Source organism: Lissotriton helveticus, chromosome 1_1 (assembly GCF_964261635.1).
Source record: "Lissotriton helveticus chromosome 1_1, aLisHel1.1, whole genome shotgun sequence".
NCBI lineage: Eukaryota > Metazoa > Chordata > Amphibia > Caudata > Salamandridae > Lissotriton > Lissotriton helveticus.
The window spans coordinates 210,760,622-210,779,738 of record NC_136057.1 but is presented as its reverse complement, the minus strand read 5'-3'; the positions used below and the strand labels follow the sequence as shown (position 1 = coordinate 210,779,738).

The 19,117-nt window shown below is 48.6% G+C and overlaps 1 protein-coding gene across 2 annotated transcripts in view; it reads left to right on the top strand.

Annotated features, from left to right (window-relative positions):
- The window catches only part of AKR1A1 (aldo-keto reductase family 1 member A1), a 776,593-nt gene that overhangs the window by 436,619 nt on the left and 320,857 nt on the right, over positions 1 to 19,117 (top strand). For both annotated transcript variants that reach the window (XM_078664963.1, XM_078664890.1), the window contains exon 3: positions 7,759 to 7,878. In XM_078664963.1, the coding sequence (XP_078521089.1) occupies positions 7,759 to 7,878 (120 nt within the window). The remainder of the gene's footprint in view (positions 1 to 7,758; positions 7,879 to 19,117) is intronic.

Genomic DNA, 19,117 nt, shown 5'->3' with positions numbered 1-19,117 from the left:
TCTGTACTGGGGTGAATGTATGACATTGTTCTGCATTCTGTCCATCAATTGTTCTTTTTGCATCTTTTTGTAACATAGCACCCCCAACACTGTGGGCAACCCAGCTCAACTCCCAACTGACGCCGCTAGAACTTTCCCACCCAAAGACTGCCAATGTTCTATGCATGCACTGCGTACTCATATGAAGAAGGAATAATACCATCATGTCTAAACAGATTTACTCGTGAGAAAGTGTCACTCTAAGGGGCAGATTTACTAAAATCTCACAAAACACAGCGCAGCAGGCAAAAAAGCTGCACTGCATTGCACGAAAAGAGAGCAGGAGAGGGCCTTATTTACAGAAATGTGGCACTTCCCCCCTCTACCTAGTGCCGGAGCAGAAATTAGCTGCTGTGCACCATACACACACCTCTGCACCATAGTGCAAGGGTGTCTGCATGAGTCTAGTATTGGTTTTGTACTGGCAGGATAGCCTTTCAGTACAAAATACAACACTCAGACTAACTTTAAACCTTTTCCCACTTTGTGTGTGTGCAGCCCACGTACAAAGCCGGAAATGGAAGGCGAAGTTAAAGTATTTCTCCTTCATGGCACCTATTTGAAATGGACACTATTTTCTGATGCTAAACCCTGTCTACTTTTTTAAGTTAATACTGTTTAGCATCAGAGATCTTGGGTGGTTGCTTGGGAATGACCATGCACTGCCCATGGTTCCCCTCCCCCTCTTGCGCTAAGTAATGCAAAGCAGCATGCTCTACTTTCAAACATTTCCAACGCTTAACAAGTTTAGCACTGGAAAGTAAATTAGTAAAAAAAGATTTTTGCTTCGTTTTTTCTGACAGAAACACAGCGTTAAATCTTAGTATAAGTGTCTCGCATTTTTAGTTGAATGTCACTCATAAGTGCACTGAAACCATGAAAGTTTCTCATCACTGTGATCTGCATTCTTACGCCCCTGGGAATATGAATCTGTCTGTTGGGGTTCTAATCCAAATATGTGGCAGGCTCATAGTAACTTGTTCTACTGATAAATGCCCATGGCTGATCTTTTTTTAACACTTGCTAATATTTGCCTAATGAATTGTACTGCTAATCTTTTCAATAACATATTTTTAAAAACGAGCAACCTTTTGGCAGGACACTTTCTGCTCCTGTAGGCTCTGCAGATACTCAGACCAGACTCCAGATACCACAACATTCATCACTACTGAGGGATTGTTTCCACCGGGTAGGATCCTTGTCTATGATGGGATCACCTTCAGGACAGACCCAGGGAACCCCCAGGAGCTTTCAGAGGGGACTGGAGAAGGAGCTGCTCTTCATCAGAGGAGAGACCATTTATATGTGCTGCTCCTGACACCTTTTTTAGGTCTTGCCTGAGCCAGCGCATACGCTCCTCTGGCGAGACATTTAGTAAGCTGGATTCCAAAGTGCTACCCACAGGCTTTTGCCGGCCACCAGCTTGCTGTTACGTGCACAATTACGCGTGATGTGCACAGCAGCCATCTGGCTTTCTCGCGTGAATCTCCTCCCCTACTCCCCTCCCTCCTCGTCAGCTTAATGCGCTCGGAGTGCTGCTGAAGCCTCTCACCATCCGAGGCACCATCTAGTTTTTATTACTTCGAGGCAAGCTCGTTTTAGTTTCGCGCGAGGCAATGTTTTAGTTTCTGTTGACATTGTTTCCAGGCATGTAGACATGTTATATTCTTTTTAGTTGGAGTGAAGCTCGCTATGCGCGCTCGCACACACACAACTCCTGGGCTTTGTTCCTTTCATTTGCGTGCGCGCACGCACACAACTCCCGCTTCTCCCCATCCCCCACCACAGATCTCGTCTCACGGCCAATGCTTGTTATCACTAACCTACAATACCAATGATCAATTAATTACCCACGAGTTGATTCTTTTGCCTGTTGTTTGCACATTACCACACTACTGCTCTCACAAATTTAGAGCACGAGTGCTGTCCTGTACTTCTCATTTACCCCACCCCCACGTCACTCTGCACACACGTTGCAAAAGTGTTGACCTATGAGTGTTGTCTACTCTGCTGCTCCTTACCTTCCCCCCATGTCAAGCTCCACATTCGCAGCATGTTTGTTGCTCCAAGCTCCACTCTGGACGCTTCTTAACTGACTTAGTAAAATGGAGGCACGCTTCTGCACCCGGTATATAGGTGCCCTGGCGCCCACTCCTCTTTGCAGCAGCCACAGCAACAACCTGGCACGGCAGCAACACCGATTGGGGCTGCCATGCCAGTCTGTACAGTCAGTGTGACCGCCAGGAAAAGTGAAGAAAGACAAACTAGAACCTTGCCGCTGGCGGTTAGAACACCAGCCACTGTCTTACTAAAAAGGCACGACCATTTACACGTTTTGGAATTCGCAACCTGGGCTCTTGTATTTTTCAAACTCCGATGTTCGGAACACACTAATTGCAACATTATATGTATGTCACTGTTAGTCTTTATGATTCAATAAAATCTAACGGCGAAGTACTGATGTTGGACATAAAGAAAAAGAAACTATTTTACTAATTTTTGCTGTTTTGTTTCTTTACCCGATAATTATAGGTAAGAATCTGTTGACGCCGTGTCTTTAAGATGGCCACATTAGTAGTTTCAACCTTGTGTGATAGTTTTGTGTATGAAGTTCCTCTTCTTTGTTTTCAGCAGAACCAAAGTAACGTAGGAAGGTGTTAACATTGAGGTGTTGATGGGCGTCTTTCTTTCGATTTCCCTTTCGCGAAATCTGCATGCAGTGCAGTGCACTTGTCCTAAGATAAGCAGACTCAAATGTGTCTGTGCTGGCACGCAGCCTTTTGATATACTATTAATCTCATCCTTGTTTATCTGGTATTTTGAATCGTTTCGACTCTGCTAAACACCAAAATGCAATTCCTAGATTTCCTATGATCAGCAAACGACATTCTAAACATTTCGCAGATGTTAACTTTTTGCAAATAAGAATCACACAGCCATCACATCAAGTCAAAGCCGCACATAGTGAGAAGGTCTACTCTAGAACCTATCATTTAAAACGTTACTTTATCCAGAGCTCCTCTAAGGATCAATCGAGTACAGGCCGCAAACCTGTGCCCTGTGAACTGCAGGCAGGGTGCACAATGCACAGTGCCCGCTCCGCTCGCAGTGCAGCCTTGCATACGCTGTGGAATGTGTAATACTCTAAGGGACGCCACTACCGACAGTGTCTTCTGGGCTCCACTTTCAGTACGGAATACTGACCTGGTGTCGTTTTTGTCTGGGTTTGTTGGACGACTGCCAACGATGCAGAAATCTGGACGGACTGGTAACACCTTCTTCTCCTCACAAGGGCAGCCATGCTTTCTGCACGACAAAGGGGCTTGTCTGAAAACAATCTCCAGACATGATAACCGGGGCTAGGACTGCAATTTGCTCCTTGTAATTATTTTCAAGTGCAAATCGAAACAGGTGAAGGTCTTTGATGAAGGGCCTATTAAGACAACAAGATGGAAAGTGATATCATTTTTCCCGGTGCCGAAGAGCACAAGCTGTGAGCTGTCATTTTCTTGTTCCATGGGTGTCTCGGAGGTCACCAGTGCTTCAAGGAACGCAACATCCTCTCACACTACCCAGGGCACTCTGGGCCCGATTCACAGAATGAACTTAAGACTCAATCCTAAACTTACTACTATTTTGGTATTCACAGAATGCAATTACTACTTTTGATATTCACAGAAGTTAGGATTTTGTCTTAAGCTTGTCTTAAGACAAACTTAAGACAGACTGAAGACAGACTTAAGACAGACTTAAGACAAAATCCTCACTTCTGTGAATGCCAAAAGTAGTAAGGGCATTCTGTGAATACCAAAATAGTAGTAAGTTTAGGATTGAGTCTTAAGTTCATTCTGTGAATCGGGCCCTCTGTAAGGACAAGGGTGCTTTTAGGAACCAGGAGCTAGGCCACAGAAAGAGGAGCAGGGTTACCCACATATTCCGAACCTGAGTACATTTGAGGTGTTGCTGGACTTATGTGCCTTCCACTGCTGCAACATTGGCAATGAACACAGTTCAATAGAAATCTGGGTTTCAGAGTACTGGAACAAAGAAGCCCACACTTCAAGAGTCGTCAAACATTCAGTTCCTCAAGTGTAGGTCTACGCCCACTCCCTCCTTCCGAAGCACACACTTCAAGAGCATTTGCATACTTAGATCATCTGGTGTAGGTCTAAACCGACACTAGCTGCACTGACTTTTATCAAAACATTTATTGTTTGCAATTAGTTGTTTCATGATAGTATTGCTTGTATTGAACTATATCTCAACTTGCACTTTTTGCAATTGACCCCTTCGATGCCAATTGCCCGATTTACATTTTATGTGTTTTTATTCTGTTTGTATTTTATTTGTTCTTTTATGGCTTTTAGCTGGAATAACGATTATGATATGATTTCAAAGTGTCTAGTACATCTGCTGTCAAGCCATCCCAGTGTGGCAGTGCATCAGGACATCTGTGAGGCAGAGAATGCTAGAAACATTTCATAGTCGTTGCAGGCTGTACCATCCTGACAGTGACAAAGAGTTATCATGGAAGAAGCAGCTAGTGATTCCCCAAATTGCAACTGAAACCCCGAGGTCAGGCCAATGAAATAGACTAATTAAGAAAAATAACAAACCAATGGGAGTAAAAAAAAACATCAAAAGCCCTGCCGAAGATACAACATGATCTTACTATCACAGTATAGCCAATAGGTCTCGCCTTTGGGACCTTATAAGTGTTTAGCCATGCAACAGTTGATGTTGTTCCACCAGGGATATTGTGCTGCTTAACTAAATACTTATAAGATCCCAAAAGCGAGACCTATTGGCTATGCCAATGCTTGTTATAAACATAAATCCTTGTTGAATTGTTATAAATGGGGTGATGCAGTAATTCAGTACTATCATAATTAGAGGATACTCTATAAATCATTAGAGCAATCAATTCAATTCAATTCATTAAGACTTTATTGCTATTATTCATCATCAAAGACAATGACATCCAAAGTTAATACAAACATTCATTCACTTAAAATACAGCATGATAATCAAAAAAATATAAATCTTAAAACTACACCACGTCATCATTAGTTAATAAAATAGATAAATATACATATACGTGTTAAAACAGTTTTTAAAAAAAAGGATTGAATATGCAAACCAGCATACAGACTTAATTCAACATCTATGATTTTACGAAGGGGCAAGTCGTCTTCCAAGCCATAACAGGGTATTACAATTCCCAACTCAAACCCCTTCTTCAAAGGACCCATCTTTCTGGCAGATGCATCAACGTAGCCTTTTGCTATTCCTAAATAGCGATTTTTAAGGAATCGCTATTTAGGAATAGCAAAAGCCTATGCATGTAGGAATCGCTATTAAAATAGCGATTCCTTAACATTCCTTAATTGCTACTCGCAAATTGCTAGTCACAATTAAGGAATGCTGTCCCATTCATTCCTATGGGCCTACAGGCCCATAGGAATGTATTGGAGATTGCATGAGCAATTAGCGAGTACCAGTAGGTACTCGCAAATTGCTCATGCAATTTCAAGGGTGTCAAAATGACACCCTGTTGCACCCCTGAAATTGATCTATGCACATATGTTGCACACACACATGCCCTAAGGGCATGTGTGTGCGCAACATGAAACTTTGAAAAATTCACAAAAGTGCTTTTTTCAAAGTTTTAGCATATTACCATGAAGTCCAACTTCATGGTAATTTGCTCCCCCTATTAGCAAATTCGCTAATTGTTTTACTTTCATGCATTGCATTTAAGGAATCTCAATTTGGGATTCCTTAAATGCAATCACAATTTAAGGAATCTCAATTTAGAGATTCCTTAAATTGCGAATTTTGCATTTGGGATGATGCATCCCAAATGCAAAAATACCGGGAGCAAAGGTGCAGATTCTGAGAATCTGCCCATTTGCTCCCGGTATTTACTTTGATGCATCTGCCAGTTTGTTCTTTATACAACTGCTATGCCCCCCACATTTTTGTTGCGTATAGCCCATGCCCAACTCAAGAACTTTGATACACCAATTACAACGAGGTTGGAAGAATCTGATTTTAATATTCTCTTTGCAACCATCGTTGATGTTGAGTTCATGGGCAAACACACTTGTTTAAGCCAGATTCTCCTAGGCAGTTGATAAGCAGGGCATACAAATAGAAAGTGATCTATATTCTCCCTATGGTCTTGACAGAATGCACACTTGTCACTGCTAGCGGGGTTCCATTTACTTTTAAACCATCGTAAGTGTAACGTACCTGTTCTGAACTGGTGATAGAGTTTTCGATCATGGGGCTTGGTAATGAGATCTCAATAATCTTCCAGAAATGTCGAGGAAATCCTTCGACAATGACTGGCTTATATGGGAGGAGAATCTCTTAATTGTAACTAGCTCCCAGTATGCCGCTCTGTAAGACTTTTTTGATGGAATTTCCGCAGCCTCTGGATGTTCCCATAAATTACTCATCCCCATTTCAGTCAGCAGGGACCAAATTGCATTAAACCATGGGATCTTATATGATCGACTCAGCCTCCTCACTTCGAGTTAGGCCTTGGCATACAAGGAGAGTTCCGGAGTAATCCAGAGACGCCTCCAGAATGGCAACAGTCAATAGCGCGCTACATCTTCGAAAGCATGACAGCCCAAGTCGAGGAACAAGGGTAATAGGGGGGACGATTGCGGTAAGCCAACTATAGATCTCATGAACTTATTTTGCGCTATAGATAGTGGAGGTAAATTACAAAAGCCCCAAATTTCTGCACCATATAAAATGGCTGGACTGATTTTGTATGTATGTATCTTTAAAATGGGGGCAATAGGTTTAGTTTGGGACAACCTGTGCTCCTTGATCAGGGCACCCGCCAGCTGAGCGTGCTTTAACGCCAGGATTTCGACTTGGGGTTTCCAGCTTAGTTTATCATTAAATGTAACACCCAAGTAGGTAAACACGTCTGTTTACTCCAATAAAGCCCCATCCATATAAACACTTGCTTTGATTGGCTTAGACCTATGGAGCACCATAAACTTTGTCTTCACTAAATTGACCACTAGCTAATGTTCGCGGCAAAACACCTCAAAATTATGCAGTAATTCAGTACTATCATAATTAGAGGATACTCTATAAATCATTAGAGCAATCACATTGGTAACTGTAAAAAAAATTGCAAGTTATCCAGTAGTTTACAAGACAAAGATAGAAAAAACCCACAGCACACTAAGACTATCCGTGACTATCTCAAAGACAAGAAGAAAGCCCAGAAACAGGGGATGGAAGGAGGAGGACCAAAGTAGAGGGAGGGAGAATGTTCATGTTGAAAGACACCTTAAGACATGTGAGTCAGAGAAACTAACGACAGACTTGGGCTGTTGGGTCAAAGAAATGTAACAGGATTAAAGGGCCTCTGGGTACTCTGAAGAAAAACAGAGCAATAGCAGAGCAATAGGGGTGTGAGTCGAAACTGCTCAAAAGTCTGCCCAACCTGAGGCAGACCTAGAGAATACGCATGTTTGAGGATAAAACATTATTTTAATAGGATGTATATAAGTGTGTACTGCAAATACAAATTCAATCTGTTTGATGTGTAATTTCCTTAAAGACGCTTCTTTGAGTACATCTTTTGCTCCAACCGACCAAGCCCTCCATTGCACGTGCACCGCTGCCCCTCCAGCCTTCCTTCTGCCCATGTGTGCCCTCATGGTGTCCTTCTTGGTGTTTTTACAGGTAAAGGAAGCAGTCAAGTACTCACTAGTCACAGGATATCGCCATATTGACTGCGCTGCAGTTTACAGCAATGAGGCGGAGATTGGGGAAGCGTTCCAAGAAAGCGTTGGTCCTGAAAAGGTAAGAAACGAGTACAAGGGAAGGATGGGCAAGTGGTTTGGGTCATGGAGGCTAGCCATCTCTTGGGGATGGCCAACCACAGCTTTTTCAATGCAATATCATAATTTAAGAAAATAATTGAGAATTGAGTCAACATCCAAGCTTCACGCCTTTTGATGAGTAGTCAAGAATTTACTGGATCTGAGGGATTTTGCTCTCCTCCTGACACCTCCTCCCTAGAGGGGTGGTTCTGGGATGAGCAGCTGGATCTTGGTAGAGGACTGTAGTGTAACCTGTACTTTGTGCTGCTGTCCCCAACACTGAAAAAGAAAGCATCCGCTGTTTCGCACCTTTGTAGAGGCATTCTTAGTTTATTGCCATATTTGTTGCCTTGAGTCCTGCACTTCCTGGCAATGCAAAATTACAACTTTAAAAAAAAGTTTTCCTTTCCTCAAAATTTTCCCGGACTAGAGGTACAATACATAATAGGCAACGTGAACTTTGTGGGGGAGTTACACTTTCCCCAGTTATTCTCTGACTGGAGTTTGGTGGTCTCTTGGCACCGGTTTCCCTGTAAGAAATTCTCATGACAGCAGTTTTCACTTAAATTTATTTTGTCTCTCTGTTCTTTTCTCGCTTTCTCATCACCCCCCTTTCCTATGTTACCTCTTTACTTTCTCCTACATTTAGTTGCAGGCCCTGGCCTCTCTCTTCCTTTGAAGTATCTTTCCGCCTGTATAATGATTAAGAGCGATACCGAAAAGGTTACTCTCTGTCACCTCTTTTATTAACCACTAGCAGCCCGTCCCGACGTTGTCTGGGTATGAATTGCTGCCGGCCAGTAGTTTATTGTTTCGTAGGATTTCGTTTTGATAGCATTTCTTATCTGTGACGGGCCTGTGAAACGCTCCGATTCACAGTGCACAATCCAAAATAGAATCAAGTTCAAGTCCCTGTGTATAGTTTACAAGGCTTTAAACAATCAAGGACCGCATTCTCTTAAAGACCAACTGAAATTTTATGTACCTTCCAGACAGCTCCGCTCCTCCTCCTTGCACCAATTAGTTATTCCACGATCAAAGAAAGTTTCTTGGGGTGATCGTCGCTTTACAGTGGCTGCCCCCAAACTTTGGAATACTCTCCCTCATAACATCAGGATGAGCCCGTCACTCTATCAATTCCGAAAACTTTTAAAAACATGGCTGTTCAATCAATGAGCCTTCTTGCGATGAGTATGAAACCGATGAATTATTAGCGCCAAGACGCCCTAGGGTAATCGTTGCGCTCTACAAATGTCAACAAATAAATAAATAAATAAATAAATAAAGTTCGCAATTCTAGAACTTGTGGTGGGAGGTGTGTCTAAAAGTTTATGTCGGTGCTGGGCATCAATGAGAGAGACCTGTGCATTTTTTCAATCGGTGGTGAAAAAATATGAGTATGTTGCTGGAGATGTGGGCCGCCGTGCCACCAATGTACTTCCGGGGGAGGGTAAACACCCATTATTCCGCAACTTTCTTTCCGCATACATCACTCCTCATACTTTCATTACGAAAGTACCATGACTCCGCAATGCCATTATAACTCATGGCATTACATTTTAGGTTTAAAGTATTTTATTATCGTTTCCACAACAAGGAAAAACAATACATATAAGGAATACGGCAATCAAGATAATGCACAGCAAAGACTCTCAGCAGAGACGCCATCAACAGTAGAAAACGATCAGCTAAACGTCTACAGAGCCCCAACAGGAGCAGGAGCAGCATGACTTACCCATTCCAAACCCTTAAAAGAAAAACACCCCCCCAACTCCCTTCCCTCCCTGCTCGAACTCCCCCCACCCTTCCCCGTGCCTGTGCAAATGTCCAATAGTCCCCACATTCTCAAAGGAGCTCTGCTCACATCCTATCCTCTCCCTCACACCAATCATGGAATCGGGGCGGTCAACCGCATCAGCCTGAGATATCGTGGACAAGTGATCTCTTTGAACTCCGATTGTAACAGGACTCTAAAAGGCTGCCACAGGTCATCAAATTTGTCCACCTCCCCCGCCACCATGAGGGACATCTTTTCCATCCCCAAAACATGCCACAGCCTGTGCAACCAGCCCGTGATAGTAGGAAGTGTGGTGGTGCGCCAGAAAATAAGTATGTTCTGGATCGCCGATCCTAAAGCGATCGCTATGTGTCTGCCCCTTCTAGACCGCAGTGGGTACATCAGGCCATTGGGTAACCCTAGGAGAACATAGGCAGGAAGGCGGGGTATTTCAATATCAAAGCACTGGTCTAGTTCATCTAAGACCTCTCGCCAGTACGGACCCAGCAACGGGCAATCCCATAAAATGTGCGTGAGTGTACCTGTTTGCCCACATTCGCGCCAGCACGTGTCTTGGATGTGATGGTTCATGTCGTGCAACCTCTGAGGCGTGTAGTACCAGTACGTGGATACCTCCGTGAGTCCAGTGTGGTATGCCGAGTGCCGTGCCCTATAGGAGATGTCGTCCCATTCCTTGTGACTCAACGCCCTCCCTAGCTCCCGCTCCCAGCGAGCCCTCCCGGGGTTATAAAAGTGGTGTGGGGGGGGTTGTAGGAGCCGATAAATGTCCGAGATGAGCTTGGCGTCCGAGGAACGTGTTGCAAGCCACATCTCATACGGAGTGAGCTTGCGATCAGCCAGGTCCCGCACCTGCGGCTGTAGCGCCCAGTGGCGGACTTGCATGTAGCGCATACGTTCCGTCTCGGGTAGATGGTAGTCTCTGCGCAAGTCATCGAACGGCACAGCGCCCTCCGAGCCATAAATATGAAACAATGCACAGCACCTGGCCGCCTGCCAGAGCGAAAACGCTCCAGGTTCCGTCCCGGGTCGGAAGTCAGGGTTCCCCGCCAAAGGCGTGAGCGGCGACGGGAAGGTGGTGAATTCATTCCGAACACTCACGGCATCCCAAACCCGAAGCGTGGTCTGCGTAACTAAGGACGCATAGAGATTAGGGGGCCGATGATTTCGGCGCAGGAAGGGTATCTCTTGCAAAGTCCTGCCTGCCACCGCCTGATCTTGAAACAGCCAGTGTCTGTCAGATTCCCATTTACTCCACTCCACCAAGTATCTCAGCTGCGCCGCCTGGTAGTATTTGTGCAAGTCCGGGATGCCAAGGCCACCAGACTCGGGCGCCAGCGTGGAAAGGGCTCTCCTGAGTCTGGGTTTACGACCCTGCCAAACAAATCTTGCGATGTCGGCCTGGGCCTGCCGTATCCACCCTTTCGGCGGTTGTAGTGGCAAAGCCCGAAACAGGTACAGCACCTGCGGTAGGAGAGTCATTTTTACTGCAGCGATGCGACCCAATAGTGATAGCGTACCTTTGCTCCAACGGAGCAACTCCTCCTTCAGCTTCTTCCCCAAGGCTGCATAGTTAGCCGTGACCATGGCAGGCAGGGATGGTGCCAGCAGCACTCCCAGATACGGGATCAGGTCTCTAGACCACTGCATGGGGAATCGGTCTTGTAGTTCCAGCCTGGTGGTGGAGGCGAGCGAGACGTCAAGGGCCATAGACTTGCTCATGTTCATTTTAAACCCCGCCACTGCCGCAAAAGCGTCCAGCTCTGTAAGACAAGCAGGGAGCGCTTCTTTCGGGTTGTCCAGCATAAAGATCACATCATCCGCATACAGGCTGATGGTGTGAATGTAGCCCCCCATCTTGACACCCGTCACTTCCGGGTTACGTCTAATCCTCTGAGCAAACGGCTCCATGTACAGAGCAAAGAGCAGTGGGGACAGGGGGCACCCCTGTCTGGATCCCCGTTCTATTGCGAATCGGGCGGAGTTGCAGCCATTGGCCCTCACGGTCGCAGTGGGAGACTTGTAACAGTTGAAGATGAGGGTGCGAAACTTCTCACCCATCCCCAGTTTGCAAAGCACCGTCTCAAGGTAGGGCCAGTGCACACGATCGAACGCCTTCTCCGCGTCCACCGAAAGCAGCATGCGTTCCCCAGGGACCCGAGAGGCTTTCTCCAAAACGTGGATCACCCTCTTGGTGTTATCCACCGTCTGCCGGCCCGGGACAAACCCAGCCTGATCCGGGTCCACCAATCCCGGGAGATGAGGCGCCAAACGCGCTGCCAGAATGCCCGTGTAGAGCTTGAGGTCCACATTGAGCAGTGAGATCGGTCGATAGGACGCACATTCGGTACGGTCCTTCCCCGGTTTAGGAATAACCGAAACCGTCGCCCCCAGTAAGTCCGGGGGGATAGCCCCGGGCTCTGCAAAGGAGTTAAAAAGTCGCGTCAGCAGTGGGGCTAACTCCGGGCAAAACGTTTTGTAGAAGAGTGGAGTATAACCGTCGGGTCCCGGGGCCTTCCCATGTTTGAGTCGGGAGATAGCCCCGATCACCTCCTCCGGGCGAATATCCCGCTCCAGGTGATCCGCTTGTTCCGGCGTGAGTACAGGAAGGTCGACCGACGCCAGGTACTCAGTCTCAGCCTGGGCCGAGGGAGTCTCACCGGCGTATAGGTCCGCATAGTATCTACGGAAGCCGTCCGCAATCTGGCTGTCCTCAGAGGCCAACCCACCCCCGGGGACGGACAGTTCCTTGACCCTTTGGAGCTGGTGTCGCACTCGAAGTTTATTCGCCAGCAACCGGCCGCAGCGGTCACCACCAGTATAGTATGCGTGCTTCAGGCGAAGTGCTGCATATTCCGCCCTGTCCAAGTCCAACGCAGAGAGAAGCTTCCGCGCCGCCTTGAGCTGCCTCCAGACTCTGGGGGCCCCTGTCCTCTGGTGCACCAGTTCTAGCTCCCGAACCGAACTAGTAAGCTCGTCCCTCTTCCGCTGTCTGTCCCTATTCTCCGCCGAGGAGATAGAAATGAACTCACCCCGGAGCACTGCTTTCAGGGCCGCCCACTGCGTCGCCAGGGAGGTATCATCGTTCTCGTTATGTTCCCGGAACCCAGCAATCGCGGTCCGAACCTTGGTCAGTACATCTCGCCTATGTAATAGGGTATCCCGGAGGCGCCAGACCCCGCGCGAAGGAGATACCGGCGGCAGCCGGAAGCAGCCCGACACCGGAGCATGGTCCGACAGCGTGAGAACCCCTATGTCAGAAGCAGTCGCTAGCGCAGCCAGCGGTCCCGTCACCAGGAGGTAGTCCAGTCTGGCGTATGTCCTATGTGCGTGAGAGTAGTAGGAATAGGCTCTTGAAGTGGGGTGTAGGTGTCTCCATAGATCGTGCATGTCCAGGTCCCCCAAGTGTGAGGCGCTAAGCTGCGAGATTTCCCCAGTTTGGGGGTGGCGCTGCGCGGACCTATCTAAAGATGAATTAAAGACCATGTTCAGGTCGCCGCCAATAAGTATGTGCCTATCTGGGGTAGCCGCGATGTCAGCCAAAGCAGTTTGCAAAAACAAGTCCTGGCGATCATTAGTGCTATATACTGAGCCCACCGTGAAAAAGAAACCCCCTATCTTAACCCTATAAGCCAGGAGCCTCCCCTTTTGCTCCGCCACTTTGTGCAGTACCTCCCCTCTGAACTTCCCAGACACCAAGATGGCGACCCCGCCGTTTTAGTCGTCCCAGAGGAAAAAAGCTGAACCGGGAATTTTGGGGACCTCAACCTGGGACAGTCACGGGCCAGAAGGTGAGTTTCCTGCAAAAGGCATATATCCGCCTGGGTGCTCTCAAGTAGGGACAGTATCGCCCTGCGTTTGACCGGGTTATTCAACCCCTTCACATTAAGGGTAACAATCTTCAGGGCCATGAATAGACAAGGAAATGACAGCGTTAAGCGGGCCCGAATGCATGGGTAGCACATCACAAGGCGGGAATGCAAGTCGGAGCAAGTGCACCCGCGAGCCATGCAAGGGCATCAAAAAGGCAGCGACAAGTGGGCCTGAAGCAGCAGAGGGCCCCAGCCAGGCAGGCAATAAGTGATGGAACAAAAGCCCTGCAGAGCCAGCACAACAACCCACCCACTGGTCCAGCATGGGAAGGACAAGGCCGCAACCGTAACATGGAACCATTGCAGGCATCCAGCATACAGAATGGGTCCCCACTCGAGTGGACCCCCCCCCACCCCCGCAAGGCGGCAGGGGAGCACAAGAAGCACAACATGAGACAAAAGAGGCACATCCCGAACCCCGGATCCCCCCCCCCCCCAACACCCCAAACAATCCTCAAACACCCCAACTCCTCACATCTCCACTCCACCTCCGCAGCCCTACCCAATTCCCCTCCCACTCCCCACAACATCAGCCCCAACTTCGTGGAAATCCCCAATGTCCCAGTCCAGCCCCTAATGGGCAAGTCTGTGGGAAGTGTCCGAGTGGACGTCCAGCCACCATCAGTGCTCCCCCAGAGCCCCCCGCCCCCCCGGAACCCTCAAACCTGCAGTGCCGGTAATGCCAAGACGATCTCCCCCCGGATGATGCTCAGGCCGTCACGGCCATGTCACTAGGCGATGTGTAGCCGGACACCTCCCGTATGGCGCTGTCCATTTCCGCCCTGATCGTAGGAGAGTCCGGCCTAGATGGCTGAGGCGTGGATCGGCGACGTCGAACTGTCTGCCAGCCTTCTCGAGAAGTGCGTCGGCGAGGTGTCGGTGCTTCTTCATCCGTAGCGGTGATGCCCAGCACACCACACGTGTCCTGGAGGGATCTCATTTGGTGCAGCGTGCCGTTCCACCGGAAAATAAGCCGGAAGGGGTGTCCCCAGGAGTACTGCGTGCCATGCTCTCTCAGGAAATCCGTTGCGATTTTGAAGGACTTGCGTTTCTGCAATGTGATCGTGGACAGATCGTGATACAGAACAATTTGGTGACCCCTGAAGCACACCGGCTGTTTCTGGCGTGCTTCACGGAGGATCCTCTCCTTCAGAGGAAAATCCGGCAGAAAGGCTAGGATATCCGGGGGTGGTGCCGAGGCTCGGCGCGGTGGTCCAACTCTATGCGCTCTGTCAATCCTCACCGGAAAGTCCATCGCTTCTCCCAGGATATCCCGAAACAGATCCCGTAGGTAGGCCGTTATGTCCTCCCCCTCCTCATTGGACGGGACGCCTCTGACCCTGACGTTGTTGCGCCTGGACCGGTTCTCAAGATCCTCGGCGTGGGCCTGTAGGTCGATCTGTTGGTCTCTAAGCCGCAGTACTTCCTGTTGCAGATGCGTGATCTCCTCGTCTCTGGAGTGATTAGCCTCCTCTATGGCAGCGACCCGGTCTCCGAGCGAGTCGACGCCCCTCCTCACCTCTCGGACCTCTCCAGCCACCTCCTGTTTCAGCGTCTGAAAGTCCTCCCTGAGTGTGCTAAACAGCGACTCCAGAAAGGACCTGGTGACCGGGGGTTCTCCCCCCTCCGCTCCACGAGAGCCGGTCGAGGGGCTCGGTGCCGGTTGTGATCTGTCCTGCCTCGGGGCGCCCCTGTTCAACATCTCGGGCAAGGTACGCTCACCTTTCTTGCCTCCTCTGTTGCCCGACATCGCAGAGGCGGCGGCGCTCCGCAGCGAGAGAAGGCTGACTGGATGGGAGTGGGTCTGTAAAGCACGTGGACTCCTGCAGCAGGCCTCTCCAGTGCAACCCGGGGGGCTCAAGGCCACGGCCCCCGCCCGGGCGACGTAACCAAAGCTCACCAGCCAACTAGACAAAAGAGGGTCACGACCAGCCCCAGCTGCAATACCTTCTCGGTGCTCCTCTGTCTCCCCGAAGTGGGTCGCCTCCCTGCCGCAAGGCCTCCGGTCGCCGCTCTAGTCCACCACAGCTGTCCGGGTCTGCCCCACTGCTTCGGGAGATTCAACACCGGGTAGGTGCACTCCGGGCACCATCCACCAAACAGTCAGGTATCCGAAGGGCCCCAGGGCCAGTACCCGGGTCCAAGAAGCCCACCAGGGGGCGAGGGGCGGCAGGGCAGGCCCAAAGCGCCGTGACGCGGCGTCGGGCAGAACCGCCGCAGTCTGCTGTAGCCTCCCGCCTAGGCCCTGTGGTCAGAGCACCCCCGCGCAACCCCAAAGCAGTCTTGCTTGCCTCTCTCCGGCCGGGCAGGGAAGCACGTGTGACCAGGGTTCAGCTCGGGCTGCTCCCGAGCCGGGGCCCGTCCATTAAGTCCGTCGGCGCCACCGGCCCGCTAGGCCCCACAGCTCCGTCAATCCCCGGGGTCGCGTAGCGCGCCTCTCCGGCTCCTCCCACCTGCAGGCGCGGAAGGCTTCTCTCCGCTGTGGCCGCCGTCTCCTCTCTTCCGGGCGTACCAGCGCCACCGGGGGGGGGGTCTCTCAGCCGGGACCCGCAAGTCAGTGGGCCCGGGAACTCACCGCCACACCGGGGCACCGCGGGCCGGCCGCTCCTCCTCTGCCCGGCCTCGTGTACGCCGCAAAGTCCGCCCGCTCCAGGGGCTAGCGCTGCGGGGCGTCGTTCTCCGCCCTCTCGTCACCGGGGGCACCGAAACTGCTTGCACCGGTCACACGGCCGCCTCCGCCAGATCAGGGGGAGATCAGCTATACAGGATGGATCAAGGGCCCCGGGGACTCAGGAGCTCACAGGGAGAGCGTCTCGTCAGCCCGCCATCTTGGCCACGCCCCTGGCATTACATTTTATATGCTTTTACCACGCATACATTTACAACGAAATTCGTTGTAAATGCATGAATGGTAAAAGCATGTTTTTTTAAATGTTTGGATAAGGCAAGTATGGGTATAGGGGTATATGTTTTGGGGTACTGAGGTATATGTTTTGGGGTGTATGGGTAATTTAAGGGTTCAGATAGAGTTTTGGGTTACGGGGCACAGGGGTATTTTTAGGGTTCAGGGCTAGGTGTGGGTTTTGGGGTATAGGGGTATTTTTAGGGTTCACGGATAGGTTTGGATTTTGAGGTACAGGTGTATTTTAAGGGTTCAGGGCTAGGTTTGGGATACAGGGGTATTTTAGTGTTCTGGGCTAGGTTTGGGTTTTGGGGTACAGGGGTATTTTTAGGATTCAGGGGTAGGTTTGGGTTTTGGGATACAGGAATATTTTAATGGTTATGGGCTAGGTTTGGGTTTTGGGGTACAGGGGTATTTTAGGGTTCAGGGATAGGTTTGGGTTTTGGGGTACAGGGGTATTTTTAGGGTTCAGGGCTAAGTTTGGGTTTTGAGGTACAGGGGTATTTATAGGGTTCAGGGCTAGGTTAGGGTTTTGGGGTACAGGGGTATTTTTAGGGTTTAGGGATAGGTTTGGGTTTTGGGGCACAGGGTATATTTATTGGGTTAAGATGAGTTAGTGTTTAAGGGTGTTGGGTATTTTATAGAGTACGGGTGGGTTATGATTATGGGGTGCAGGTGTATTTAAAGTAGGGGTGGGCGGAATTGGCGCAAACTTAGTACAATAAATCCGCAATATTTCGTTCCGTCAGATTTCCAATTATTTAAACAGAAACCTCATATATTCAAGGTAAAATAACAAGTATTTCTACATGCTAAAATGCATATAGTCATTTCACAAAAGTGAAATTAGCTTCCAGCAAGCAGTGAGAGAGGTGATGATTTTGAGATCAAGCCCCTGCAAAGCATTATGGGACGAGATTAGCAGTGGGAAGTGAATATTATAGTATCCAAATAATTCTACAAAGAGCTGCAGTTCACCTCGACGTCCCGAGTTGTCCCCATGAGGCAAATGCAATACCATTTAAAATATTATACATCAAGCTGCAGTTCACCTCGTGGTCCCTAGATGTCCTTGATGAGGCAAATGCAATAGCATTTAAAATATTACACATCAAGCTGCAGTTCACCTCGTCGTCCCAAGATGTCCCAGATGAGTAAAATTCAAAAACATTGAAACCCTTTCATGAATGCTAAAAAAGATGCTAATCTTATCCCATAATGCTTTGCAGGGCCTTTTAGTAGTATTTTCGCCCATAACTGTGCTTGGGGTGGTTCTAAGAGAATGGGACCTCCACTGATTTACTATTTAAAGGGAGCAGGAATGTATAGAACCTGGGAAGAAAAAAACAACACTGGGAATGCCCCCAGCGATTGTCACGCCCCCCAGCACACACCCACAGCACAATGCAGACACGCCCACAAGGCACTACTTTGCTGGCACGGTTCTTTTACCTTTTAAATGTATATGGTGGGCGTCTGCATAGCCTATGTCCTTCTGCTGCAACTGCCCTTTCCAACGCTGTATTGGGTGTTGTGATTGGTGCTGTGGTTCCTGAGATTACCCGCCTCAAAGGCTTGGGCTCTCTCTTTAATATATTAGTATAGATTGAGGTTGCACAAGTGTGGAACAGTCTGCCACCTCTTCTGTATTCTAAAGATGTGGTTATTCCTCAAGCTGTGATGTGAATGAACCCTGGCCCTCCTCGTCTGTACTTCTGAGCCGCTCCTCAGAGCCACATGGTGGTGTCTGGGATGTAATAAATCCACAAGGCAGCCTGAAATAGTTCAAACACCTAGAGATGACCCAAAACTCACACTGCCATGGGAAAGAAGCCGGACAACTGAGAGCCGATGACCGCAAAGTGAGCATTGGAGGTGAAAGTGCCAACAAGCAGGGAAACATAAAAGACCTACAGGGAAGAAGGACACCAAGGATACACTACATTCCTTGAGGGCACACAAAGAAAATCAGTACAGAGGCTCACAACAGGATTGACCTTTACACTCTTGGAACTGGCACATGAAGCAAGAGCAGATATCCCTGGTGCATTAGGTAAGACAGCACGGGTTTACTTTACCAGACATCGCTGGGACATGAAGTAAGACCACGCTGGAGTACTTGCTTCATCGGCATGCATCTTCATCAAGACCCTTCGTCATCTTAAGGAGATTTTTTTTATGCCTTCTGTTTTCTTCTCCATGCTTGTGACCCTTTTTTGGATACACTTGTGTTGCGATCTGTATACTCATGTCCTCACAGGGATACCGTAACTCTTGTCTCCCCTGTCACCAGTGATTGCCTTTACTCCTGTGGGAGAAACACTTTGCTGTTCTCAATGCTTCAGACCTTTTCAGAGTGTTTTGAAGATCATTCCAGCTAGCTGCAGGATCAAATTGTGACCTAGTCGCAAGATTCAGGTTTAGTTTTTACTCCCTGGCTTTCCTGGTCAGCTGAGCCACCAGCATTGTGAAGACAGGAAGTGTTTAATTTATTAAGTTCAGCAGGAAGAGCAGTAGTTATTAATGTACAGTATTATAGATGCATGTAAATATTTATGAGTGCATCCTCCTGGCACTAGGAAGAGACTGGATAACCATAAACTGAGGTCAGCAGGAATTAATGCCAAAAAAGCTAGGATTCTGATGCTAA